Below are 27,423 nucleotides of genomic sequence, written 5' to 3'. Positions count from 1 at the left end.
CTCAGATTTACCTTAGAAAGAAAAGTTAGGAGAATGGCAGCAATGCCTGGAGGGCAGGCCAATGCACAAGGCAGTGAAAGATCTTGTGGCAAACAGCAGCTCTCTGGAGAAACTACACTGTTCCCATGATGGTTTCTGCTTGGTCTGGAGCCCCTTGGCAACCCAGCCATTGTGTCAGTGTGAAGTGCAGTGGCTTTCTTGCTGTATTAATGTGAAAGTGGATTCTGAATTACTAATGATCATCTTTTGCCATTGTTATTCAGTTACATTCTACAGATGAGTATTGGGAACACAGGGCAGGACAGTGTCTGGTATTCCTGTCAGGGGTCCTTTTGGTACTAGCAAAAGAGAAGTCGTGTTAGTAATGTTCTGGTATGACCTTTAGGTCACAATAAATTGGGACTGCATGAGCTGTCTGCTATCATGGTTGGCTTAGGAGCTGAGAGCTCAGTGATCAAAATGTAGAACTTGGCAGAACAATCTTGGAGGCTTTTCCAGGATTCTCTTCTTAGTCTCCATGCTGACACCTCTGCAAGTTGCTGGGCTACTTTTTTTGGGAAACAAGGTTCTCGTTACTGAAATAGTTACATTCAGTGATACCTCCAATGAGCAGAGTCCGCTAGGTGGCTCTTTTTATAAGGCTGGAAAGGAAGACAGGAAGAGGAAGACTTCACAGTTCAGCTGTCAAATAGTAGTTGCTAGAAAAGGAACTGCATGCCTAGGAAAATTTTCATTCTGCATTTATAAGCAGATTTATTGCTCCAGAACTAGCCTTAGAAAAAAGTCATATGTATACCTAGCATAAAAACCATGGGTGTATTTCTGTAAAAACAGAAATCTGCTTATCTGCTGAAGGGAATTACGGAGTGCAAGCGCTACATCATCATCTCTGCTGGCAAGATGAGGCTGGAGGTTGTCAGGCCCTTTTGTTCCTGGGAAACAACTTGACATGATAAGATTAAACCTAAAATGTCACAAATAATGCTGGTGTAAAGAATTTCTAGTTTCTTTTAAGGTATAAGATGCTATACCAAGCAATAATGGTTTGATAAATCCATATGTTGTTTTAAACCTATATATATTGTATATGTGTGTATGTATGGAGGAATGAGCAGGTTATCCCTTTTGAGCTTGTTTCTCTTCCTACTTGAGGTGACAGAAATTTTTGTTACTGTGTTTCACAGGTGCCAGTCCCAAGTCCTTCACTAGGACTACATATGTTGTGATCATGTGCTGGCAGGTTGGTCATTGGAGATTGTTTTCTCTTAGGATCAGAGCTTGAGCAATATTGTCATGAAGGGCCCCCTGTGTTATATAAGCCATTAGGGATGGACAGGCTACCAAGGCCAGAGCTTCCCCACACACATGTATATAGGCCAGTTAAGCTGGAGAAAGCAAAGTGCATCCTACCATACAGCAAAGTTTTGGATTGTTCCTCCATGAAAGCCCAGGAGACAATCCTTTTGGCCATTCAAAGTGGTTCCCAAGTCCCATTTAACTTGCTTAACAATTAGTCACTGTACTGAATAAAGGGCAAATGGCTTATTTTGACAGGGACTGTAGCCTTTCTTTCTACATTTTTTTTTCTTTCTTGCAAACACATGCAATAAGATATTTGTGGACTTGCAAGTCTGTAAAATTGCGTTGTTTAGCAAATTTATACAATGTAAGCTGCAGCAGTTTCATCATCAGTGGGAAGCCTGTAACCGGGAAAAGGATGAGTAGGAGAAGACCTTGAAGGACTATCTTTTGGTGGTTCTTTGCTGGTACATTTTGAGGCCGTAACCTGATGGCTCAGCAGCTAGCGGGCTCGTTCCCTCACTCTGTAGTCTCTGTATCAGCAGGGTGTTTAATATGACAGTGCTTTTTGTGATACGAGCTGCTGACTTCTGGGAGTACCAAGCAGATGGTGACTACGTGAGAACACATGTAAGTGGCTGACACTGTAGATCTTGTTTTCCCCAGTTGTCGCACTGTTCAGGATGCAGTATTTAAGACCGGCGTCAGCATAAAGGTTTATTTCCTTAAGAAAGAAAGGAAAAATAACTACCCCCAAACCAAACCCAAACACATTGAGGCCTCATGGCTCTGGTGCCCTGAGCTACAGGGAGCTTGTCAAATCTCCCTGTTTGCCAGGTCTGCCAAATTTTAGAGAAGGCAAAAATAACACTGCAGAGTGCGTTTCCTGGGTGGAGTTAAGGGGCATGGTACTATTGCAAAATTCAAGCAGTAAATAAATGTGAATCTGTGTAAAAAGAGTACTTTGAAAATAAAAATGAGGACAAATGGGCCCAATATGTATAAATAAAGCAATTTGCTATTTCTTACATTTTCCGCCAAGGACAAAGGAAATGATAGTATAGTGTCTCCTCATGATCGGTTGAAAGCTGCACTGTTCTGTTGGATTCCTCTTCGGCAATCTTTTCTTACTCAAGTGACTGAAATCTGTCAAATTCCAATAGACAGATTTCAAAGTGTGTTGTTGACCTTCTTCTGAGATGGATCTCAGAATAGATCAACCTTCTGATGTTTGTTCTTATATCAGCATATCTGTAGCTTGTGGAAATGTAAATATTAAAGCATAATGTCTGAAACATAGCAACCCTTCAGTGCCCAATGAGAAAGCCAATCTGCCTGGTTCATGTGGTACATTTTACTCCATCTGCAGAAATTAGTTTCGTATGTGCTTTTAAAATATTTTAAAAAAAAAAAAAGGAAAGAAAGAACTGAAAACCCACCCCTCTTTGAAAATGATACAGTTTGGGAGCTGGCTAGCGCATAGGATTTTTTGCAGAGTCACATTTAGTTTCTCAGCAAAGAAACAGGATTGTTGTCTGCAGAGAAGTGCTAGTGGAGGAAAAGCAAGATCCAACAGGTTTGGAAAAATGGGAGATTTGGTTGAGACGAGCAGACATTAAGCTGCCTCAGATTATCCAGTTGCACCCAGCAGTTTCTCTGCGTACAGTGCCTGGTCCAAAGTGTATCACAGCAGTGCAGTAATTTCAAGGCATGGGAGTAGTGTAGTGGTAAGCACTCAAGCAGAGGGCTGGAGCAGGTGATCTCCAGAGGTCCAGCCTAAATTATTCCATGTCCTGAGGCTATACCTGTCTGGGATCCATGAAAGTTCTGAACAAAAAGTTGGGTTTAAAATACAGACGTGGAAAAACAGGAGAATGGTGAAGCCACATGCTGGCTTTTAGGCAGTAAAAGCCACATGAATTAGCTAAAGTATCATGACTAAAAGGAAGCCTTCCTGAGGAAGGGAGGCTGGGGACACTGTATTCCAAATGTCACTGTGTCATTCTCTGTTTTCTGTAAGCTGCCTCCAAAATTTTCTGTTGAAAGCCAGAGCTAGCACTGTTGCATCTGAAGCATTTATTTTGTGATTTATAACTGTGACTGATGCTCAGGAGAGAGATGCCTGGATGGAAGGACATTTGAAAACAGTTTGGTAGCCAGCACAGATGCCCAGGGAGCAGCCAAGCCCTTAAAAACTAACAGGAATGAAATTTTGTCCTATTAACCCTCTGAGCCAAGGGAAACTGTGTTACTGAGATCCTGTTTTTTATTGCTGAAGGGGTAAATTAACATACTTATTTAAGAAAATACTCAGAAATGTGCTTGTATTTTACCCTGCTGATAAAACTGGATAATGATTGTTTTCAGGGCTTTTTTTGCATGACTGGAGAAGGAACATTATGTGTGTATTGTGTGTGAGCCTTTCCAGACAGTGTGTGACTTTGTCCCAACCTGCTGTCCCTAGTATAAGATGTCTCCGAAGAGGAGGTTAAATAATGCCGGCGTTGTATGACAGGAGTTTTGTAATGTGAGTAAATATCATATGTTTAGCTGTAAGCAAATAAGTCCTTTTAAATATCACAGCGGATACCTTAGGGGAATAAACATGTGCAGTGAAAATGGAAGCAGCTGGAAAATATTGTGGCCTTTAAAAAAAAAAAATTTAAAAATCAAGCGGGTTTTTTTTAAACTTTTTTGTCATTTTTGCCTTCTCTTGAAAAAATGCTGACTTTTCAGTGATATATCAAAAATCTGTCTATATTAAAAAATAGAACTATTTAGGATGGAAAATCAAAACAATTTTAGTTCCTTTAAGTTTCTGGAAAAATACATTCTATCAAGAACTGAAAGTTTATTCTGAAGAGTTTTGATGGAATACATTTTTATAAGCCTTGGTTAAATAAGATTTATAAAGGTAAATTGTCCTAACTCACTGTCTGTCTGATACTGTTTGTTCTGTTATAAAAACAAAACAGAATTTCAAAATGGATTTCTGAATGTGCTAAGCACTCCCAAGGTGGGCAAAGTGCAATTACTTATCTTTTTGGAAATGCTTGTCCTAAAAGTTTTTGGATTTTTTTCAAATACTTTAGTGCTCCCATGGAAAATGGAAATATCTCCAACTTCAGCTGCAAGCTGAAGCTATGTATATAGCTACTGCATAATGCCTACGTGGTGGGATCCTGATTTAGAGGAGGGTTGTGCCTGCAATTATTATGTCTTCATTTTAATTACAAAGCCAGGAAAAGGAAATGGGTTTGCTCTTCCCCCTCTGTGAGGAAATCAGTGTATTTCAAGTTAAATTTAAAAATAACAAACACCTTAAAAATCTTGTACAGCTGAACAGGAGATTAGTGTCAGGTTTTTTCTAGAAAACTTGAAGCCCAAATATACCAGCAGATAGAGAGACTGCCATATTCTTGAAAGTGCTGGTGTATTCTGGGAGCAGGGTGTGGAAAATCACCTCTACTCTAAATCTTTGAAGCTGAAACCAGATAAGTGTGTCCTCTCTGAAGGACGTGTTGCTCCTGTTGTCACTCATATCTCTTCTGACATTGAAATTTCTAGATTCATAGTTGGTAGGTATGGGAGTTGGTTTTCTTCCTGTCACAAGGGACACTGGAGTCCTTCTGGCAGGAACACTGGAACAGAGAAATATTGTATATGCTAATGGAAATTAATTGAAATTTTAAAAATAATTTATAATATATGACTACATTATAAAAAGGTTATGCACCTCTTTTATTCACAGTAAGGATTTCTTGTCTTTTCAGCTTTGCTTTACTGTTTTGTGATCCAGAACACAAAGGTTGTTAACTGTTCATTAGCATACTCTGATATTCTTAACATTGTACTTAGTTATTTATGAAGAATGAGTTAATAGATTAGTAAATAGCATTAACAAAGTCTTGCTTATTGATTTCCTAAGGTAATAACAAATAGGTGTACCTACATAGTTAACTGTACAGGTAATTAATGGCTGCATGTTTGGAGCCAGATTCTCTGCTATTACAATGGTGAAACAAGTGGAGTTTTGCCAGCAAATAACTTGGCCTGTTTTCTGTTTGGCTGTCTGGAAATGCATTTTTACTTCTTAAGCCCCAGTGTTTTGCAAGATCTGTCTGCAGGTAGATCATGGTAAGATGGGAACTATCATTTCTAGGAAATAGCAGATGTTTAGGTGAGTTGGTGAGTGGTAACTGCAGTACTTGGGGTAATTGTCACATTCTCAATAAGCATATCTCTGGTCAATGGCCTTAAGCCGGTAATAACCAAAGAGTTGATTTGTTTTGTTGGTTGGGGGTTTTTTTTGTGTTTTGTTTTGTTTTGTTTTTAAGGGGGAGGTATAGTGCATCAATTAATAAATTAAAAATCACATTCCTACATGCCAAAGACTTTAAATTGGGAAACTGGTATCTATTGCTGGGTGGAATAATAATTTTAAGTAGCTGAACTAGATACGTGCATGTTGACATTTTTGTTTGTGCATAAATTCATTCTTAATGTTGTAGGGCATAGCTGGATGCAGGGAACATTAAAAGAGCTTGACAATGTCTGAACCAAGATTCTGGTGTCAAACAGGAGGTAAAATTCACTTTATTCTAATTATTGATTAAAATTTTATTAACAGACTTTAAAGATATTGGTGGAGTAACTCTTCAGGGATGAGCAACCTAAACATGTGCCTTCCTGTTTCCATAGCAACACATCATTTTCATCCTTTCCAGGCAGCCTAGATTGCATTGTGTACTGTGAGAGTATTAGATGCAAAAGAGCTGTATTAACAGCTCAGTAGTTTTCCCTAAACCTTGCTGTTAAATATTTTTGGTTTGGATGATCATTAGAATAAAAAAGTGGTTGGGATTATTGTGCTTTTTTAGAGAAATAAATCATGGCAGCAGAGCTGAAAATGAGAAGTAACTGGCAACTGGGGTGAAGTGGTTTGGTCTGATTCACTGACTGCAAAACTGGCTATTCCTGTGACCATGAAATGCACTTTGTCAGTAAGGTCAAGATAGTTGTAGATAGATAGTTCTCAGTCTAGTTGTTATTGTTAAAATCTTTGGAAGTGTTTTTGATTCATATTGTTTGAGTTGTTGGAGAGAATTGAAGTAATGTAGTAAAGGTTAAGGCTATAAATGGTGGCTGTTAGCAAGGATCAATTTTCCAGCACTGTGGATCATGGCCTTGGAAGCACATTTAGAGGTGGCATTTTCAAGCTCAACATAAGAATTTGGTAGCTTTCCAGGATACTTGAGGCCATTTCAGACTGCGGCATATTCATGTTTGTTGCAAGCTTCAAACTGTTTTATTGGGTTTGGAATGTCAAACTTGTCTATCAAGTCATAGATTTCTAAGACTGGGACAGAGCATCTCAGTATCATTCTCAGACAGTTCTCAGCTGCTGTGAGCAAGGAAACTCCTTTTAAAAGTGTATCCTTTGGATAGAGAAATATCTTTTAGAAAGATACATCTTTTATCTTGTCTGTAAGAGATGAATAATACAGTATATCCCTATGCAAATGTTTATTACTTTCTATGAAAAAATGTGTACACCTTATTTCTTCTCTCCATTTGTGTAGTGTCAGTTTCCCAGTGATGAATCTTTGTCAAATACAGCAATTGTGCTACAGTGTTTTCTGAGCTGATTGCATGCATGTCTTCTGTTTTGGCATTGTGGAGGCTTAAATTACTGTTTAAACTGTGAATTTTAAAGTGCTATTTTAATGTTACCATTATACAGTAAAAGAAGCAGATTACCGTGGGGGAAGTATTTAAGCAACGCATAAAGATGCAGATCACCACAATATTTAATTTAATTTTCTGTTTCTCCATTTGTATAAGTTTTTCCATGAGGTTATGTGAAGCATGTCAATAAAAATCGAGAGCTTTCACAGTAGTTGTTGCTATAGTTACGTGGTGCAGTTCTTAGCCTCCTGCACAGAAAGTAAACCACCTGCAATTCCATAAAATCCTGTATTGGCAGAGAAAGATTGAAAGAGACAGTACTGGTGTGCAGGTACAGAGCAAATTCTAGGTTGCTCTGATGTCCTTGCAGCTAATGCTATCTTCATGCAGAGGTCTGCAGAAATGCTTTATGGATGAGAACAGCATGGAAAGGGGACAAAAGACATCTTTTGGGGGGAAAAAAGGTGCTGGATGCAGAAAATGGAAGATAATAAATAAGTACCAAAATGAACTAAAAAGAATCTCAGTTCATAGCACATCTCAGCTCCAGGAAATGAGAGATTAAGTTGCCTTTTAAAGCCATCTGAGTCTTACCCCTCCATACAGACAGAAATGTCACACTCACAGAACGCTGCTGTTCTCCTGACTCTGGAATTCAGTGCTTAACTTAATCCTCAGGGTCTGTACAGCACAAATGTTGAAATTAACACTGACTCTTAGGAACAGCTTTTTGCCTCAACAGATCTTATATGCCTAAAACGGCTTTTAGCGTGGCTTCTCTCTACTGAACTTACTTAACTGAATTCTACTTTCACTAGATATTATTTTCTTTTATCTGTCCTTTATGGACATTAATTTAAAGATTTGGTATGAATTACTGCTATAAACCATAGACTTGTAAAATCTTCCCTGGGATAGACAAATGTCCCTGGTCTGTAGATGGGGAAACAAAAGCATTGAGGAGCATTTTCCTATGGAATTGCTCTGTAAAGCAGGCCTATAAAAAGTCATCTTTACCTTCACGATTCCCTTCATCAAGTTCTTTTTAAGACTGAATAAAGTACGACTGGATTATTTCATATCAGTCACCATGTGAGAAAGGACAGTGAAGTAAGTGCATAATGTCTCATCTTATGTTAAATTTGAATGTTCATTTTTCAAGTATGTTCTAAATATATAGATAAGCCAAGATTCCAAGACCCAATAACACCTTCACTGCAGGGTTTTTATTTACTTTTTTCTTAAGTTCCTGACCTAAAGAGCAATGTGAATCTAATCCCATGGATAATTAAATAAAACAGAGATTTTTAGAGTTTTTTCATTATTTATTTTCATTACACAACATCCATGGGCTCAAGGTGAGGTCAGACCATGTAGTAGAGGAGGCAGTGAAAGATGTTCCCTGGCCTAAAGAGATAACAATATAAATAGCTAAAATAGTCAAGATGAGGTGGGACAGTGTAGAAACAGCGGAGTCGGTGAGTAGCCTTTGGCCGGTAATGCAGGCAGTACTCAGAGGTTTAGTCCCCTGCTGTCTGCTTTTTCTTGTGATGGTTTCTGCCATTTGTCAGGAGGGAAGGTCTGACCAGATCCCTTCAGAGCTCAGGAAGGAGGATTATATTTTTGCTTTGTGCGGGCTAATTCTCCCTCTATAATGAGAAGGTTTAGAGTCACGTGGCTAAGAGGAGCAAAGCATTAGTAATGGAAACTGATAGCTGGAAATGAAGGAATTAGTCATGACTCAGGTTTTGCTCTCAACTACAGACAAACTTTTTTTCTCATGACTTCTTTTCTCATTTCAAGGAGAAGCAATTGGTCCCCTTGCCACTCCCATCAAGGCTTGCCTTCACTGCTTAAATCCTGTTAAGACCTTTGCTGATTCCCAGTTGGAGAAGTAGCTTTGAATCCATCCATGTAGTGAGCCTGAAGAAGAACTGGTTACCTAATCATATTGTCAGCTAAGTAATTTTTGCACCTCCTGGGACTTGGGTCTAGCCAGTGCATGCTGACACAAAGCTGAAGTTGACGTATGTTGCCTTGTGGATTAAAAGTTGTGGTCGGTATCATGTTCAAAAAGCATGTAGACAAGGCACTATAGGACATGGTTTAGTGGGGATGGTTGATGGTTGAACTCAATGATCTTAAAGGTCTTTTCCAACCTAAATGATTCTATGATTCTATGTTAGTCAAATGAAATCTTCAAAAGTAGAATTACACTTTGGAATGAATACAAAGTTGTTATTGTTTAATTGTCCTCTGGAGAGCCAAAAAATTTCTCAGTAGCAAAAGCATCCAAAAAGCATTTCTTGCAGAGAGCGCAAGAAATGTTTCTGCCTGCAAGAGTTTTGGGAGCTTTCTAAAACTAACAAAAAACCTCCAAGCAAACAAAAAACCCCACAACCTAATTTAAAAAAGAATGAAATAAAGTGGTATGGGAACTGTAGACTAATTAATTAGAAGAATCTCCTAAGAAATTTCTGAAAAGGATAGCCTTTCATGCTGGAAAGTAAACAGTTCCATCAGCAACCTTTCAGCAAGACACATTGGCAGGAAGAGGTGTTGAAAATCAGAGCCACTGAAATTAACGGAACCATATTTCAACATAGTGATTTAAAGACAGTTCTAAATAATAAAGAGCTACTACTTAGACACAAAAAGAATTCCTATTTCCTAAGAAATTTCTGAAGTGTCGTGTTTTTCCTCCATAGTAATAGGCATTCTCATGCAGAAATTGGGAACAAACTTAATCTATCAGGCAGCTGAATAAACTTCTGAAGTCCCCTTTAAATTTAATCATGCACAACTTTAACTGCCTTTGAATTAAGACCTTGCTTCTTTTCCTTTCCTATAGTGTATATTTGAACCAGCTAGATACCAAAGATGCAGTAAAACTATAAAGATAGATCATGCTGTTTACTGAAGTGGCACCTAATGCAGTGCTGATCATCATGCTATAGAAGGTTTTGTCAACAAGACAGCATTTTGGGTTGACTGTGTATACGTGACATTTTAGAAGATTAGTTTACATCTATATTCTCAAAACTGTTTAAAGATTTTGGAGGCACCTGAAATCTCAGTGGGTTTCTGATTTTGCCTTTGAAGTATCTTATTTTTCAGAAAGCTCAATGTCTTCTGACAACAAGTTTTTAAAGCAGCTTGGGCTGGGCAGCTAGGGCAAAATTTGTCTGCTTTGACTTTAAACTATGTCTGAGCTAGGCAGATATCTGTAGACAGTGGAGAGGAAGAGATGAGTAAAAGGGTGGTAGAAGGATTCTTTTGACTTAAGTATTTGCTTTGGATGAGATGAACACCACTCTGAAAAGTGCCTGTTTGTCACTTGAGTACGAAATGAGTTAGGTGCCTAGGTGAAGGATGGATATGTACATACATGTAAGTAGATGCACCATAGATGTTCTGGGCTTAGACAAATGGAATCCCACTTCCAGAAACTGAGGTACTCCAAATCAATAATGATCATCTGCAGAGGGATGTGTGCAGAAAGAGAAGTCATGTTGTGTGTTGCTACTAATCCAAGGTCCCAAAGCATGAAATCTGTTAAGCAAAGAGTTCTGCAAAAGATAACCAGGCCTGAGACGGGCATTATTGACTGTGAAGGGTGATGGAGTGAGATGCGAGCCAGTAATGAAGCAGTGGTAAATGGGCAGTACATCTTTCTGTTTCAAAGTTATGTCACTTCACTGTTGAAAAGTTTTTTACAATTTGGACTTAGCTCTCTCCGGCAACAGCCAAGATGCTGGCTACTTCATACATCTATCTATGTAGGTACCAGATACATGTCTCCTCTATTTGCCTATGCAAGATCCATAATAATATATATGTTTTCTGTAGAACGTATGTATGCCTGTGTGTATATGTACATACAAATATTTTACAAACACGAATGTTAAGTGTAGTATTGCCAGTTGTGTTGTAATTCTTCTTGCTCTCTTTTTTTGGACAGTAAATTGATAAAGACAATGGGTGGCTGTGGTCATCCTAAAATACCTTGACCTGGTTGGTTCTTGTATCCTTTGTAGTATTTTTAAATAAAGATTATGGTCTTTATTTTTAACCTTACCGTATCAAAAGTTATATGGAGAGCTTTAAAATGCTGATAATCACACACACACAAAAAAGCTCTAATTTAGGAAAAGATAGCATTTTTAAGTGTTTGAATGATTTGGGAACGTGAGTCAATTCTGCAAAGTTGATTGGACACTTAAAATTCTTATTCTTGCTTTGTCTATTGCTGGGTAGATTTAAGAAGCCTCCAGTGTCAAGAAAATGGCATTTTGGTTCACCCATGAACAGAACTAATAGCTGTGTTTAGTAAATGATCTTGAAGAGTAAAGATCTCTTGGCTGTACTGTACAAGAAATATTTTCATTATTGGTATTCAGCAAGCTTTAAGTTATCACAAGACCTTTGAAGCAGAGTCAGAGAAAAACAGTTTTAAAGTTATTTAAGGAGACATCTCAACATTGTCTGACTGTTGTCTTCATATTTGGTTGTTCTGTTTTCCAGCAGTTTAAAGAATGAATTCAGCTTCTGTCATATTCATATTGCAGGTTAGTGAGAACTACTTTGTATAGCATTCATTTGTTTGTATGTTATATGTGGACACACATGCATATCAGGTATTGCTTTTCTTGATGCAAACTGAAGCTTGCAGTTTCACCAGAAGTTTGGGCTGATTTGGTTTTAGTCTTTTACACTATTTTCTCGGTAATATTATTCATACCTTAAAAGCTTTTCATGCTATTACTTTTTCTTTGGGAGTAATGATAAAGATTTGTCTTAGTGCCACATGTAGCCTTAAATTCTAACTAATTCTTTTCTGTTTAGCTTGCTTTCTAGGTTGCTTTCTATAGCTGCTCCTGCTTTGTGATTAGCCTAGTGTCAACTATAAGATGGAAGAAACTGGCTTTCTACATGGACACAGGAAAGAGCAGTGAGGCCAAGGCATGAAGGAGACGCTGTATTTCCAGTGTTTCTGCTTCGTCCAAAGCGAGGAGACCAAAGCTCTTGAATTCTTAATTTGGTCAAATATTCTTTCAGAGATAGAGTTAGGGTTTTTTTATTGTTGGTGGTTTTTTTTTTTTTTAATTCTGAAGAATACTTTGTTATCCCAGGTCCCTGACAGATATAGTAGTTCCAAAATGGTGCCAGATATTCCTGTCTTGTTTCCAGCTCGTTTCCTCTTCTCCCAGAGGCAGAGGATCAGATGGGATAGCGCCAAACGGCATCTCAGGGACCCAGCTTGTGTTGTCCATTCTGGTCCTCTGACCTTCTGGAGCTGGCATGGGGCCTCTGAATCCCTCTGCCCATCAGCTGTTCTTCCTGTCACTGTGCCAAAGGCAGATTTTACATTCCAACCTCAGATCCCTGCACCTGATGCATGAATGCTGTTTTCATTATGGCTATTTTGCCAGGGTCCAGAAAAAAATGTGCTAGAGCAGAAACTTTCAGAAAACACCTCTGCAGTATTAATTGCAGGAGGTTTTTATCTCAGGACTCTCTTTTGTGCTTGCCTTCTTCCAATTACTGACTTGATACATTCCCTCTACTTAAGGAGCTGCCCCCAATTCAGAATTTAGGTGCATGTTAATACTGATGGAGGCAAAGTGTTGAGGTGTCTCCAAAATGTACCTTGAACCCTATGTGGCAGAGATGTTGTTTGCCTTTCCTAATCAGAACAATTCAAATGGTGTTGCTTGACACCCAATGGTATGCCAAATTCTGCCTGCATTTCCTTCCCAGTCTTTCTCACTTCTAGGGAAGATTAGGCAAGAGTGGTGTGAAGAATAAGTGTACGGACATCTGACCCACAGAGGAGGCTGAAGGTAGAAATGTGGAGAAGCCATCCTGCAGCAGGGTTATTCCCTGACTAAATGGCCTGAGTTTGTAAAAGGTTTGTTTGCACACCCTTAGGTACTCCATTCCACTTCAGTGCTAGGGTCTCTTTAGTCCTGTGTGTTGCTCGAAATGCTCAGGTTTTGCCAGGTCAGTATTGAAACTGAACAACTTTTTTTTTTTAACAAGGATTAGGGCTTTGTTATTAAATAGCTTAATGAATAAAAGTAAAGGAGAATAGAGTGAAATTTGTCCGTACAGATGTGAAAAGGTAAAAGTTAGCAAGCTGTGCTTTACATCTTGCCCAGAATCTTTGTTCTGCACCAGAAAAGTATGTCAAAATCTGTTTTTATCTAAGTGAACTAGTCTTTGGTTTTAACAGATGTTGATGTGAAAGAACTCTTCCTTTGCTTAATATCAACAAGAAATTCTTCCAGACTTCACTCAACAGTCATGTATGATTTTGAACTGATGTTTGGAGAAACAGATTCAATCCTGCCTTCTGTGCACTTCTTTTTTGAAGCTGTCTGCTTTGATTGTCTTCCTGAGTGTTTTTAATTCTTATGGTATGATGCTTATTATTTAATTATACCTGACAAAGCCTATTATCCCACTACTACTTTTATATCCAATATTGACCATTTGCTTATTTTTTCCAGAACACTTACTAAAATATAAAATATTGCTCTAAAAGTACAGCTAAAAAAATAAGAGGTGTTATTCCTAAGGTCCTGGTCTTCCTGGCTGTTGGTTACCTGGGAGAGGAAACAAAATTTGTGTCTCCCCCCTGGTATTTGGCTCATTACTTTGCATAAGTTTCTTGACTAGGTGATATGGCTCAAGTTTCCAATCTTTTCCTAACTTTAAGAAATGGGAAGAGCTAGAACACTTGGGTTCTGCTTTACCGTAGACCCTGAAAACCCTCTCTGAAATCAGAGCAATGGCTTAGCCATGTTGATGGGACCGAGGGTGCAGTTTATGGTGGTATTACTTTGCAGCTTGTTTGGGGTTTGTTTGGGTTTGGGTTTTTTTAAGTGGTTTCTTCAGTAGTCAGCTACTGTTTTACTTGCAACTGAAAGTTACCACAAGCCCAGCCCTGCAGAGCTAACCTTAGGTAAAAACATTGTGTTTCATCTGCCCCCTTGAGCAAATGTGACATGCCTTTGGTGCACACACTTGAAGTAAATCTCTTTCAGGACTGTGTTTGAAGTCTGAATCATGGTTTGGTGGGGTTTTTTGTTTGGTTTTTTTGTTTTGTTTTCTTTTCTTACTTTCATCTTTTGTTACAGCTCTATCAACTATCTCTCTATTTTCTTCTTTGAAAGGGATGCCGTTAGTTCACAGAACTATGTTATATGAGATAGAGGGCAATGATGGTTTTAAGTGGCAGCAATGTTAACATGGGGATGTTACCAAGTCATTTGCTTTTTGCTCTTTTTCTAGGTGCTCAAATGACCCAAACATTGTTGTAACTGACTAGATCTTGAGTTAGCCTGTTTAGACCCTGAGTCTAAGGCGAGTATAAGGATCCCTATAACAATAGGCACAAAAACTGAGACAGACAAGGCACGTGACCCATAGGAGTTTTATTAGATGTGCGCTTGCACTACAGTACAGTGTGGTATAGGCACACTTGAACCAGATACATGTAGGTTAACTCAAGTACAACAGTTGCAGCACAGAGGAAACGTAATCCACAAATCCTGCCCAGAAAGGAGGGTTCGTTCATCCTGAGCTCTCTCCAACTACAGCTATGCTATAGCTTGTATCAAGCTAGGTATTTTAAAGCTCTCACGGGTACACATGTATTACAGTGCTGTCACTGTTAAAACTACACTGTGATGCTTGCAGGGGAGCCATCATCGGAGCCATTGTGTTATGCTAAGATTACAACTTGAAACTTTGTAAAGTAAGGCATCCTAATAATGTCACTGCTGAGTTGCAACTACTTTTGTTCTGAGACAAAGTTTGCCTAGCTGTGAGAAAATCTACTAGTTCAATCAGTAAGAAGGAAACTGAGAAACTCAGTGACCACTTGTTTCCTTGATTTTTCTCTTCGCATTTCTAACACTTTAGCTTATGACTTCTGGACTTCACCTCAGATTACTTGTTAAGCATGGGAAAAAAGCCCTCACTTGTTTAATATCAAGAAGCAGTATTTTTAGACTTCACTCAACAGTAATGCACATTCATATCATGTGTCTTGAAACTTGACCAAAATGCAGCCTTGCAATTGATAAGGGAAAATGAAAGGGGAAAAGTCCAAACTAAAGCCCATTTAAACACAAAGCTATTTTACAGAAGATGTCCATAGGGAAGGTTTACACATTGCACTTCTTGGTTCTGTGTTAGAGAATTGTGTTCTGCAGAAAAGGACACCTTCAGAGATAAATGCCAGAAAGCTCACTTTTGCTCAGTGCAAACAACCCTTCAGGGGAAGAGAATAGCAGTCAGATAAGAAGAAATTGTAGGTAAATGTGACCACATGGAATATCTTTTTACCTTTTGTTGTATCATAAGTATTTTTTATAAGCTGCCAAGGACTGACATCCATATATAGCCTGGTCTGCATGATCTCCTTAAAACTATGTACTTGTAAATAGACCAATGTATGATACAAAATGTTGCTTTATAAAATGTGTTAAGCACCAAAGCATTTCCAAAATATTCTTTTCCAGCCTAGCTGCTCTTTCTTGAGGAGACGGTTCCCGAGAGCCCAGTGGGGTCTCTTGTTTCTGACTTCAGCCAGTGAAGTAGGAGGAAGCACTGTTTCACCTGCATGCTGCTGCTCATCTTCCCATCTGTACCTTCTTCTGCTCTGTGATTTGCTTAGTGCTTTGAAAACTACACGTAGTACTGTAATGCAGTTTGAGGGGTTTGTCAGATTCTTGCTTCTGCGTTCATCACTGAACTTTTTATCATCTATTACTTTTCCTAGGCCTGTGCTGAAGATGGCCTTCGATTCTAGGTCTTGGATGTCATGTTCTAGGTCAGAATGAATCACAACTGTCCCCTCCTTTTCTTTGTATAATCATTTACCTCAGTTTAAAGTGTGTGTAAATTTGAAATGGTAATGCTTTATGCCCAGAATACATGGATGCAAATGGCCATGGCACTGTATGGTCCTATGGGACACTTGAATGACTCGCACCCTTCTAGATGTGCTTTGACATACCTCTTCATCCATTTTATTTTGCATGGACAACCTCTTACTAAGCACTCAGAATAAGGTATTTTCTGTATGTTCTGTTTCACATCATACAGAGGGTCATGAGACTGCAGTCTCTGGCTCTGTGGTGAGATCATGATTGCCTAGTTCTGGTCATACAAAGTTAAAGCACTGTGACACGTTTAATGCCTGTCATTTTCAGAGGCAGGGATGTAAGTTCTGAATGAATGTCACTCTCTGCCATGCCTGATAATTCTGATGGAGAAGACATTAATGCCATGTTCAGAGCCTCAGGACAAATCTCTCCATTAACTAATTTCTCCCAGGTGTTTTTGTCCTGTACTTAAAAGAGCAGAATTTAAAGATTTTCTTGTCTTCTACAGGTGTAAAAAAAAGCATCTTTAATGCTTAATCCTCTCTGCACTGCAGCTGCTTCATGTATGATATAATCCTCATGTATTGTCAGTGGACCAGATACGTTCAGTCTTGCACAAAGTCGTGAGCCCAGGTTTTGTTCTGTGTTGAGTTGGAGATGCTTTCCTGTTGGGAAGGAATTGACATGTTTGAGTAAAACCAAAAGGAAAACCTTGCGCAGCACCCGTGAGCTTTAGTCATAATAAGTCCCATTTGTGTTTCCCTCTGAAAACAGAAACGTGAGCAGTTAATCCTTGCAGTAGATTTCTCTCCTTACTACCTACGCACAGCAAAGCAAACATGTCCATCTTAAAGGACTTCAGTTTCGCCACAGAAATTGTAAAGATGCAGCCCAAGAAATCTGTAGTACCAAGTATGTTGTTTTTAAATTCTGGGATATAGTTTTGTGAATTTCTTCCTCATGTTTTTGTCTTCAAAATGGCAATGCATAACTGAGAAGGAAAAAATAAAACCCATCATAAACTAGCCTGAATGGTAACCTAAACTGTGGCTTGTTTGATGTAACATGGAATGAGTCTTTTAAATAGATGCATATTAATTTGTGTGGTGAGCCATTCAGCTCCTGCTTTGAAGTGCGCTGTGAGAACAGAACAAAATTTCTATTGTCATTGTATATTAGCAAGGTAGCACTACCTCTAGTGAACAGGCTCAGTTATGTTATTTGCCTGATGCTTGAAACAGTGCATGGGTGAATGCACAGCATGTTTGTAGGAAACTGCTAAGGCTTTTTTTTTGGTAAGTGCCATTTTTACTGTATCTTTCCCTACTTCTCTGCATTGCTGTATGTTGGACTCCCTCCCCATATACAGTTTTCCAGCCACGCCAGATGTGCTACATTGCCCTTCACTGCACGCTCGGAAATTATATTATCATAAACATGATTCTTTCCCCTTCCTGTTTTGTAACTCTCAGCTATTTGTATGCTATCGAAATGAGGATAGAAAAGATTAGATGTGCTCTGTACTGCTCTTCTGTTTGCCATTTGTGGGATAGATACTGATATTGAAGGAGATACTAGAAATTAGACTCTCCCAAATGAAATTAATTTCAGAAGACATGTGTAGCCTTATTGCTCCGTTTTACAGTACTCCACATACCACCGTGGCTCCCTAAGCCATACTAGGCATCTTGTATACTCAAGTTGATTTTCTGACTCTCCCTAATAGTTGTATATTGTAGTTGGCTATTTTGACAGTTGGCCTTGAGGCCCTGACCCAGTTTGAAGTCCTGCTGTATTACACAATATACAAGTATAGGCAGAGAGAAGGCCTGACTAACAAGACAGTGCTTCTGCTGTAAAAAAAAAAACAACCAAACAAAAAAACCTCGTGTAAGATTAGTTTAGAGCACCAAGTTGGAGAAGTCCATATCATGCAGGCTTCGTGCATTTGTTATGAGTAGCTGTTTGAGGCCATTGGAATTTGTTCTTTCCAGGTACCAGGATGAACCACAGATGCATGACCTGAAGTAATCTGATTTTTCACTTGTGTAAAACCACTGCTGAGGAGGGGACTGAGCGGTCAAGGTCTACTGCCTGGGGAGGGCTGCTAATGATGTAAAGGTGGAGTGAGGACAGATTGTCAACTGGAGGCTAACTTTGAAATCAGTGTGTCTTTAGCACTGTGACTTTGTACTTAATATAAAAAATGTATGTTGTTTCCTATATGTATGTTGTGTTAGCACTGCAATGCCTGTGACTTTTATCGAACTTGCTTACTGTAAAGTCAGACATGCATTTCTGAGGGTTGTGGTCCTGAGCAACTCCAGCAGCAACTGGATGGGCTGCCTGAAGCACACGACAGCTTGCTGCTTGAAAATGTGGGTACAAACGTAGCTCCATAATAAAACTGGCTCTATATGAATCTCTTAGTTGTTTTCTACTTTTGGAGGTACCATATAATGTTTTGGGATCATGTCATCTTATATTCCACTTACCAAACTTTGCCTTTAATAAGATTTTGCAGAATGCTTAGACTTTCCCTGTAGTTACTAATACGTTTCCATGTTTTTCTACAGCAAACAATTGGTATCAACCCTGTTTCTTATGTTCTAAAATTGCAAAACTTTTGTGCTAATGACAGAATTGTTGCTAACAAAAATACAAAAGTTTAGAGGGATATTTCTTTCCTTTTATTTTACGTGACAGCTGGATTGCCAGATGTCCTGAAAAAATAGGAATACTTATTCGCTTGTGTTTTACAACTCCTTGGGAGAAGTATGGTCTAAATCTCCTTCTGTGTAGTGTTACATTGTTCCTTGTGAGGTTTTGAATGCTTTCAGATAGCCAAGGGGGGATGGCTGAGACACCTGAATTTTGTTCATGGTCCAGCCCTTATGATGTTTAAAGTGCTTTGACTTGCCCTGGGCTGATGTCTTGCCTACTGTAACTTTATCTATAAACATCTGTAGAGTAGCAATAATTTAAGGTTAAAAAAATAATAATAATTTGAGGTATTGTGGAGTATTGCTAAGAGCACAGAACTTATAAAATGGAGCTGTACTAAAACATTTTAACAGATCCTTAAAATTGAAGCTGTCCAATGAATAGCTTGGTTTCAAGATACTTGGATTGTCTTTAAAGCCAGCTTCTGTTTATTTGTGTGGTTGGAAGAGTGGGGGAAGAGAAACAGAAAAGAGGAAAGCTTTTAAAGATTTCAGTGATAAGCCTCCAGGGCACAGGCTGGTTTAGAAGCAGACTGTAGCTTGAAACTAGGCTGCAGTGATATTTGTAGCTTCCTTGTTTCCAGTTTTCCCTTGCTTTACCTTCAGACCAATTGCAAGGATGTGATTTATCATAACCTGTCTTCATCTGTTTAAAACTGATATGCCTAGGCTAAGACAATCACTTGGTCTCCCTCTATAGTCACCAGTGAGATAGATTTGATTTTGACACCAGTGTTTGGATAAGATTAATTGCCTGTTAGAGAGATGTAGATGACTCCGTTGGCTCTTGAGGAAAACTAGAGAATAATGATCTGTAGCTAAGTTGCTTGATTTTTAGGTGGCTGAAGTTAAGTGCAGTGGATCTCACCCAGAGCATCTTATTTGCTAACGTTGATTCTTCTCATTGGAAGAACAGAGTACTCAGCAATGAGGAGCAACTCTAAATCCTCCACTTTTCCCAGAATCCTGTCTTCTGTCCAATATGCTGCAGCTTTATTTTACCTACAAGTACTTTTCTCCAGTTTAATCAACCTGTGGATTGCAGTTGTCACTTCAGTTACCTTGAAAAAAAGCCTACATAATTATTGAAAATATAAGGAGGGCAGTAGCCCCTTGTTTTGTGTGACCACCCTGCATAGTCTTACTCTAGACTTTCAATAGTGTGACTGTGAACTCAAGTGAAATTCCCTTGGGATTATGCTGCGTTGCCATGTGAGTTCTGTGGTTTCATTTGTACTTCGAGTATTTATGTTTTAAAAGGGAAGAGGTGAATGCGATGTATTGTGCTGTTTCATTTCATCAGTGACATGGAGCAACTTTCCCTCCTCACCTCACCAAACACAAATCATTTGGTTTGAGAACATGCTACAGTGCTTGTTTTAAATTTAGTTAGAAGCAATTTGTAGCTGTATTAATACACATCATTCTAATGGTCTTTCATCCTGGGAAGCTCTGGCACAGGCATAAAAATTGAATTTTCTTGTGAAAGCTTGTAGGGCTGCTGGGGCTGCGTTGAGGTTTTTATCAGCAATAAACTGAATAGAAGCAATCAAAAAGAAAACAAGCAAAAAAAAAAAAAAAGCGGGGGGGGGGGGGGGGGGTTGTGGGGGAAGGAAAAGGAATTGAAATGAAATGGTGCCCTTTGTCCAGAGGCTAGCCATTAGTTCCCCTTAATGAAGGCCTTTCCTTAACTCTGCAGATATTCCTTCTATGTCATTTTTTTAATAGGTGCTTCATTATCTTCGATCTTCATTGACTTCAGGTTCTGTTGCAGTGATTCACACAGCTGCTTGTTCCCTCCTGGCCAGTGTCACCACAGCCATTTTGCCCAACCCTCCTCCAAGTTTTGTTAATATGTTATTATAAAAAAATGGACTCCATTTTTGGCAAATTCTATTTTCTCTGACACAAATGTAATATCTGACTTTTTTAATGTGCAAACCTTTCTCTAAATCTTCTACAGTCAGATATGGTATAGTATACCTTTTATTTTCACAACAATAATTCTCTGCCTTTTAGCTTTCCCGACTTCTGACTTGATGGTGATGAGAATCATTTTTGTGGCCTGTCATTCTGTATCTGTCAGCTGCCCTTTCATCCCTTCAGACTTCTGCCTAGATCTTCATCTATGTATAAGGCATTTTTGTATAAGACCATTCATAAATCGTAGTTACTCTGTATTTTTCTTTTGCTAGTTTTCACTCTCAGCCCATTTCAGTAACCTTGGAGCTCACTGGAGTCATGTAGAAAGATCTGTTTGGTGGCCTTTCTACATTCTTGGAGAAGTAAAGGCTGGAAAAGACTCAGTGATCTTTATTTTAGGGGAGATGTTCTCATCTGGGGGTTTCCTAGCTTGTAAATTTTTCTGTGATGTTTTTTCAAAAGATGTTTGACTGGATATATTTATCAATTTGAGAGGTTAATATCCTACTGTGCTGTTTCTTTGAATATTTATTATGCCATTAATGTTCCATTGAGCAGTTTGTAATTCAAGGTGACCAAAAACTTTCTGTTTCCTCTCTCTTGTCCTGATGGGACAGGATAAAAAAAATAAATAAAAAAATCCTTTAGTCAGATATAGTGAGTCTCCACACAAACATGCAAGTTGTTGTACTAATTGCTAGTGGTCTAGTAACAAAAAGCTTACCACAGCCATCTTATTATTATATGGGCATGCTATATTCCCTTTTCATTAAACTTGGAAGTTTTCCCACTTTAAGTAGGCTTCTTCTGCAGGTTCCATGTGTGCACAGGTTAACTGTGCAAAAGAATGCCTTTTCTTAGGTGCAGCTGGTTTTCTTTCTTTGACACCCACCCCCCACCCACCCTCCCCCAACCCCCCCAAATAATTTTTCTGTGATGTGTCTTTAGTCTCGGTTTGTGATGTCTTTTTCCTGCTTGTTAATATTTACATAAATATTTTTACCTGGAACCTTACAAAAAAATTCCAATTAACCTCTTAGATGTTCTGATCTGTTGGTATTTAAATGGGATATGTTGCAACACATTTACTTTTTGGTACTTTTCTGCAGCATAGGTACATGCATTTGTGATACAGGTTGGGCTGTCAATATTGCGTGTGCATAGTCATGAGAAAATCTGGTGCCTTCTAAGATAACGGAACTGCTGTATATTAGGTGAGATGTATCTAGCCTACTGTGACTTTCTAGTGGTGTTTTGTTGTGTTCCATTGCCTAAAAGATTGTCAAGAAAATTAAAGGTCATTGTTTAATTACATCTGACTTCAATAATGTTTACACTTAATTACGGAAGAGAACTTTAATATACTAATATGTAAAGAAAACAGATGATGATGAAATGTTACTGGATTTGCAGGAGAGAAAGATGGTCCTGCTAGCTTTACAATAATCTGTTTCTGAATTTTGAAAAGTAAAATTCTTTTAGAATTGGAATTGGATTTTGTGAATTCTGGCACTTTTCTTCGCATTATTTGGACTCCAGAATGGTACTTCATGCTGTTAATACCTGCTGCTTTTCAAAAATAACAGTGGCATCAGAAACATGATTATATGGCAGGATGGCTTTCTTTTTATTACAGAAATTCCCAGGCACAGTCTGTGACAGCCAAATAAAGAAAAGAAAATAGGAAAGAAATATCTTTTGTAGTTCAGAATAAGAGGGTTTTTTTGGTGGATTTTTTATTATGCCAGCCATTTATAGAACAAAATTTACATATTGTGCTTCAAGAAAGAGTACTATGGGGTAATAATACATGGATCATGATTTGGGATATAAAAGTAGATGTTACAAAAATAAATAATAATGAGGGAAAATAAGGATAATAAAAGCAGAGAAATGATGTCAAAGCAAGCAGAAGAGATAGGATAATTGAGTAAGGCAAGTTGTTGAAGACTTTATTTAAAGGAAAAAGCTGAGATGTGAACTTGAAAGTAGGAGTGAGATGTAATTTGGCTGCTCTGTGACTCTGTGTTCCCCAATCCTACAGATCATGTTGTGAATGATTAAAGTCATGGGGCTTGGTTTGTGATAGTTTTGCTTACCAGGGGGAACTTGAAAGACAGGGATTCGACATCATTTCAGGGAAGGTCCTTAAAGTGCAGAGAGATTTCTGTGGGCTCTGCATAAATACTGAACCATGTATTTACTAAGTGATTTTCAAATGTCTTTGTTATTTTAATCTCTCTTATGTTGTTAGCAATATGGAACAAGATAGAGAATAATTCTTTTGGGTTTATTTACATTTTCAAGAGAACCAGAACATTTTTCCCCATCTTTGCAGAATTTCTTGGAACATAATTAGAAGATGACTTGACACATCTGCTCCCCAAAACTAACCAAAGCTGCTGTGTTTCTGTGGTCTTTATTCTGTATTTTGTATCTTCTCTTTTAGGTGGCCGGTGCTTCTCTTGGGGATGGAACGAGCATGGGATGTGTGGTGATGGCACAGAAGCAAATGTTCATGTCCCTAAGCCAGTCAAAGCTCTTGGTTGCACAGAACAGATCTTAATTGGATGTGGGGCAGGACACTCCATGGCTCTTTGTCAAACTCCACATTAGACTCATCACACCTGAAACCATAGCATCGTGGATGTGGATGGACATCTTTTGGATTGTGTAGCTCAGAAGTGCTACAAGAGGATTGCCCATGATTAACAATATTTTGAAAGTGCAGAAGTTTTTTCTAAGACTAAAAGGAACGAGTATGCATAGAAAACTATAATATTTTTTAAATTGTGTCATGGGCCTTTTTCACAGCAATTGACTTTCTTACCCACAGATAGAATGACAAATGTTTTGCCTTGACATGATACCGTTGAAGAAAGAACTACTTTTTCTTGTTCGTCTGAGAAGTCTTTGAGGAAGAAACTGACTGCTTGATCATTTATCATCAGTGTATAAATTCAGTCTGAGGAAATGGTCTGAGAAGGTGGAGTTATAGGGCCCCTTCTGGTCTTTTGTTATTGTATATTTACATCATGATGAGCATGTGTTGCATCTGCCAACTTCTGCTGGAGTTGTGAGCTCTTAGCATCTCAGAAAATCCAGTTTGCATCACAGAGAAATGCCAGCGAACATAAATAGATGCATACACACATTTTAAACAGAAGATTAGGATTTAAAAAAAAAAAAAGAGATATACTTGAGAATGCTGGTAAAAGGGGAAACTGTGAAAGGAGCAATATTTCTGAGGAATTGTCTTCTGTGCCAGACATCAGTTTATTATAGATTTACAGGGATGCAGATCCGCATGAATTATCATTAACTTGCAAACCGAACCTGAAGTTTCTGAAGCTACTGCTTAGGGAAGAAAAACTTCTAAGAGCCCTTAGAAACAATAGAAAAGTTCTTGTCTTGACTCACTGTCAAGTGAGTTGTAGCTGTTGAGGACAGTTTGATCCAACGTAGCTCCTGTGTTTCCAGCTGCATTTGAATAGGAAGACATCAAAATCTAACCAGAAAGTTTTTACAAGTTCTCCAGCCTAAAAGGCAGACCAGAATGCTCCTGATAATTTCAGGTTAGTTCTCGCATCTGTTTTGCAGCCCAGCTGCGTTACTGTTCAGAGCATGCCCACAGTACTTGTTCCAGGTGAATGCTTGGCAGAGAACATAGGCCTAACACTTGTTTTGGTTGGAGAAATGAAAAAGTGTAAATTATCTTCAGGTATTATTAGCAGCCTATGTTGAGCAGAATTTTGGAAGCTATTTATAAAACTGTTTTTCACACAAATACAGTGGCTGCCATTAAACTGGATGTTTACCACCCACGTTAGTTACATTTGCTGTGGTATTTGATGTATTTCAAGTTCTAAATATAGAGAATACTACTGTGTGCTAAGTGCACCTTTTAATGAGACCTACTGTTGCCAAACAGTGGTTTAATTTTTAAAGCAGGCTTGCCAGGGAAGAAATGTTACAGAATTACAAAATACTCAGAGAAGGGCTCTTAGGAAATAGGACAGGAAGACTTTCTAATGATGTATCAGCTTACACATGAGGGGGAAGGAATTAAGGTAGTCATATGGCCTGCTAGGGTTGCTTTCCCCCTTGGTTTTACAGTGGTTACAGTTCATGGGCTAATTTTCAAAGGCATTTTCTTTTTCTATTCAATGGATGAGAAACTTGAACTGACTGTGAAGCTGATTATAACAACTATATTACAGATACTGAAAGAATCTGTAAGAATAATCAAACAGGTCCTCTGCAAAAAGTGCAGAATTGAGACTTCTATTGTAAAGTGGCTTTTTTAATCCATGTGTTGGTTGTGGTTCTTCATGGTAATATACTGTTCTAGGCTGTGACTTCTTGCACTTTTTACTTATCTAAGTTGCTATTTATTGACTCTCCTTAATGCTGTTTTCTAGATACCACAGCCTTTCTATTACATGCACTGAACAGTTTCTAATTCTTTTTTTGGCACTTCTGTCTGAGATTTCTACCTTTGTTTTCCTCCAAAATCTGTGTACTGAATAGATGTGTTATCTTGTTTCAGTAATCATACCCTCTAAATAATTCTGTTCCTTGATTAATCACAGCTAGTATGTGCACCCTATAACATAGGGGTTACTGTAGTGAGCATATTTTGACCGTGTATGCTGTTGCTGCAGTTCATTTCAGAAGAATCCAACAAATTATGTAACAAATAAATGCAGCTTGGTTATTTGAAATGTTATTCACTTCTTCACATCTGTAACACAAACACACTTTTGGAAATGCAAAGAATTATTTGGGGTGGTAAGGAGGAAAGAAAGGAGTACTTTGGTTTGTTCCTGGTTCTGATCTTGTGTTTCATATCCGCATCCAATCTTCATCTTTGAAAGAGCGAGAACTGCATTTTCTCTCCTTTGTCTTGCCTGTATATGTTGAAAACTTTGAGAAGTAATGACTTGTCTTGAGAGCTTGATGTACTAAATACTTTGTCGTCAGTCAGGACTTCTGGATGCTGCTGTAGTATGAAGAGTGAATAATGATTCATTGTAGATGGTACGTGGTTGAATGTCAAAACCAAGTTGTTGCTCATTCATTCAGACATGAATGCCCTGTTTTTTATGTCAGTATGCTTTGTTTGCAGAATAAAACATTGTACAAAATCAGCTAAGGCTTTCTACCGTAAGGTAGGGAGCACACAGTGTAAAGCTCCTAATCAAGTGAAGAAAATCCTTTCCTTGCTGGTGTCCAGACCTTATGACTGTTGCCTGTGGATGTCCTGATGGAGAAGGTCAGTCTCTGCAAGGCAAAATGCAGAGCCAGTGTGTGCCATGCCAATGCTTCTGCAGTGCGTGCAAAGACAGACTTCTTTATGCAGGTCTTCACTGCTAAACAAAGAAAGCCTTTTACGTAAGCATTCTGTGTTCACATTCAGATGCAAATAAGCTGACATGGTCTGTAATATATATAACACTGGAACAAGGTAAGCAAGTGTCTGTGCAGCTGCTTTCCCCTCCCATTTTCTGAAAATAAGCAAACCTGCCAATGAGCTGACATTCATGAGGAGGAAAAGGTGTACTTAATATCACAACTTTGCTGGGTAACAAGTTTTGAACTGTTGACCTTCAGCCCAGAGAGCTTTCAGGGTGGAGGGAAAGAAGGAAGCTGTTGTGTGTACTTCTGTTGTTGAAAGTCCTAGGAGATCTGCAGTTGTTACTCATGCAACCTCCATGTGCGCCTGTGCAAGACACTCCTATTCCATTTTAAAGAATGTTGGTAGAAGATGTGTGTGTGGTGTCAGAAGTTTCTATCTCTTGTAGGATTTGTTCAGGCTGCTTGGCAGTCACTGCTGTTATTTGACTTTGTGTAGCATTCCTGAGTGACTTGATGCTTTTCTGCTTAGAATGCTGGACCTTGTATTTGAAGGTGTTCATCTGAAAGAAAAATTAAGTCCTGCCTTTCTTCCTGTTTGCCCAGTCACCACTTCTTGCATGACACTGACTTCGCTCCCCTACCTGCATATTGTCAGTCCTGGTGGCGACTAACTAGTTCTTGCCATCTGCAACCACCATAAAGATCATTTCTGCATGAGTGACAGGAGCTTTTGCTTGGTTACATGGCTGAGCACAGTGAAATTGAGGAGGAGGGGAAGAATATGATTTGATTTTGCTTTATAGGACATTTTTTGAGTCATAAGACTTAAATATGAGGATGGAAAACAGATGAAGGAGATCAGTTTGACTGTATGGGAGAAAGGTGACCATGGAAGAACATTTAAATGAATGGCAGCAGAGTGCCTGATGTAGTCAGCTAAAACATAGGGGAAAAGGAAGGTGGAGGGGGAAGACAGAATCAAGACACAGGTCCTGAAGACTGAATAATCATACAGGGATAGCAGCATTCCAACCTGCTGGTATGGTGGGAGTGAGATGAGGGACAATCTATTCTATTTCTTGGACGTTATTGTTCCACCTCTCCCACTATTTATTAATAATAATAAGAATTATTGACCTGCAATGGGTTTTCTTTCTCATTCATAGCACATCTTGAAATTTCCAGTTCTCTTCAGCTGGAACAGCAACATCTGTCCTCACTTTCCAGCCTCAGAAATGTTTAGATCAGGCCTGTGACCTAGTCCAGCACTTAATCAAATACTCACTATTTTTTGCTTTAAATTCCATGAAATCTGGATCTGATTTAAACAAGACTTAAGTAATTTTGAGACTTCCACTTCCTTTTCCCCTGTATTAGAAATCACGATGATGACAGATCTTTGTCACTGAAATTGTGATGTTATGTTTTCACCAAAAAGTCCCCTGTGTTTTCTTAGCAATTCTGATATTTTTACGTCATATGGCAAGTCTTGTGCTTTTTCTTTAAGCTGGATTTTTTCTTAAAAAAGGCTCTAG

At 38.6% G+C, this 27,423-nt stretch overlaps 1 protein-coding gene across 1 annotated transcript in view; it reads left to right on the top strand.

Annotated features, from left to right (window-relative positions):
• The window catches only part of SERGEF (secretion regulating guanine nucleotide exchange factor), a 164,613-nt gene extending 139,624 nt beyond the window's left edge, over positions 1-24,989 (top strand). Inside the window, exon 11 of the mRNA XM_010563847.1 lies at positions 22,980-24,989. Within this exon, the coding sequence (XP_010562149.1) occupies positions 22,980-23,146 (167 nt within the window). The 3' untranslated portion in view covers positions 23,147-24,989. The remainder of the gene's footprint in view (positions 1-22,979) is intronic.
• The last annotated feature ends 2,434 nt before the right edge of the window (positions 24,990-27,423 follow it).

This window comes from Haliaeetus leucocephalus, unplaced genomic scaffold (genome assembly GCF_000737465.1).
Source record: "Haliaeetus leucocephalus isolate CR32 unplaced genomic scaffold, Haliaeetus_leucocephalus-4.0 Scaffold173, whole genome shotgun sequence".
Classification (NCBI taxonomy): Eukaryota; Metazoa; Chordata; class Aves; order Accipitriformes; family Accipitridae; genus Haliaeetus; species Haliaeetus leucocephalus.
This window is presented reverse-complemented; position numbering and strand designations above follow the sequence as displayed.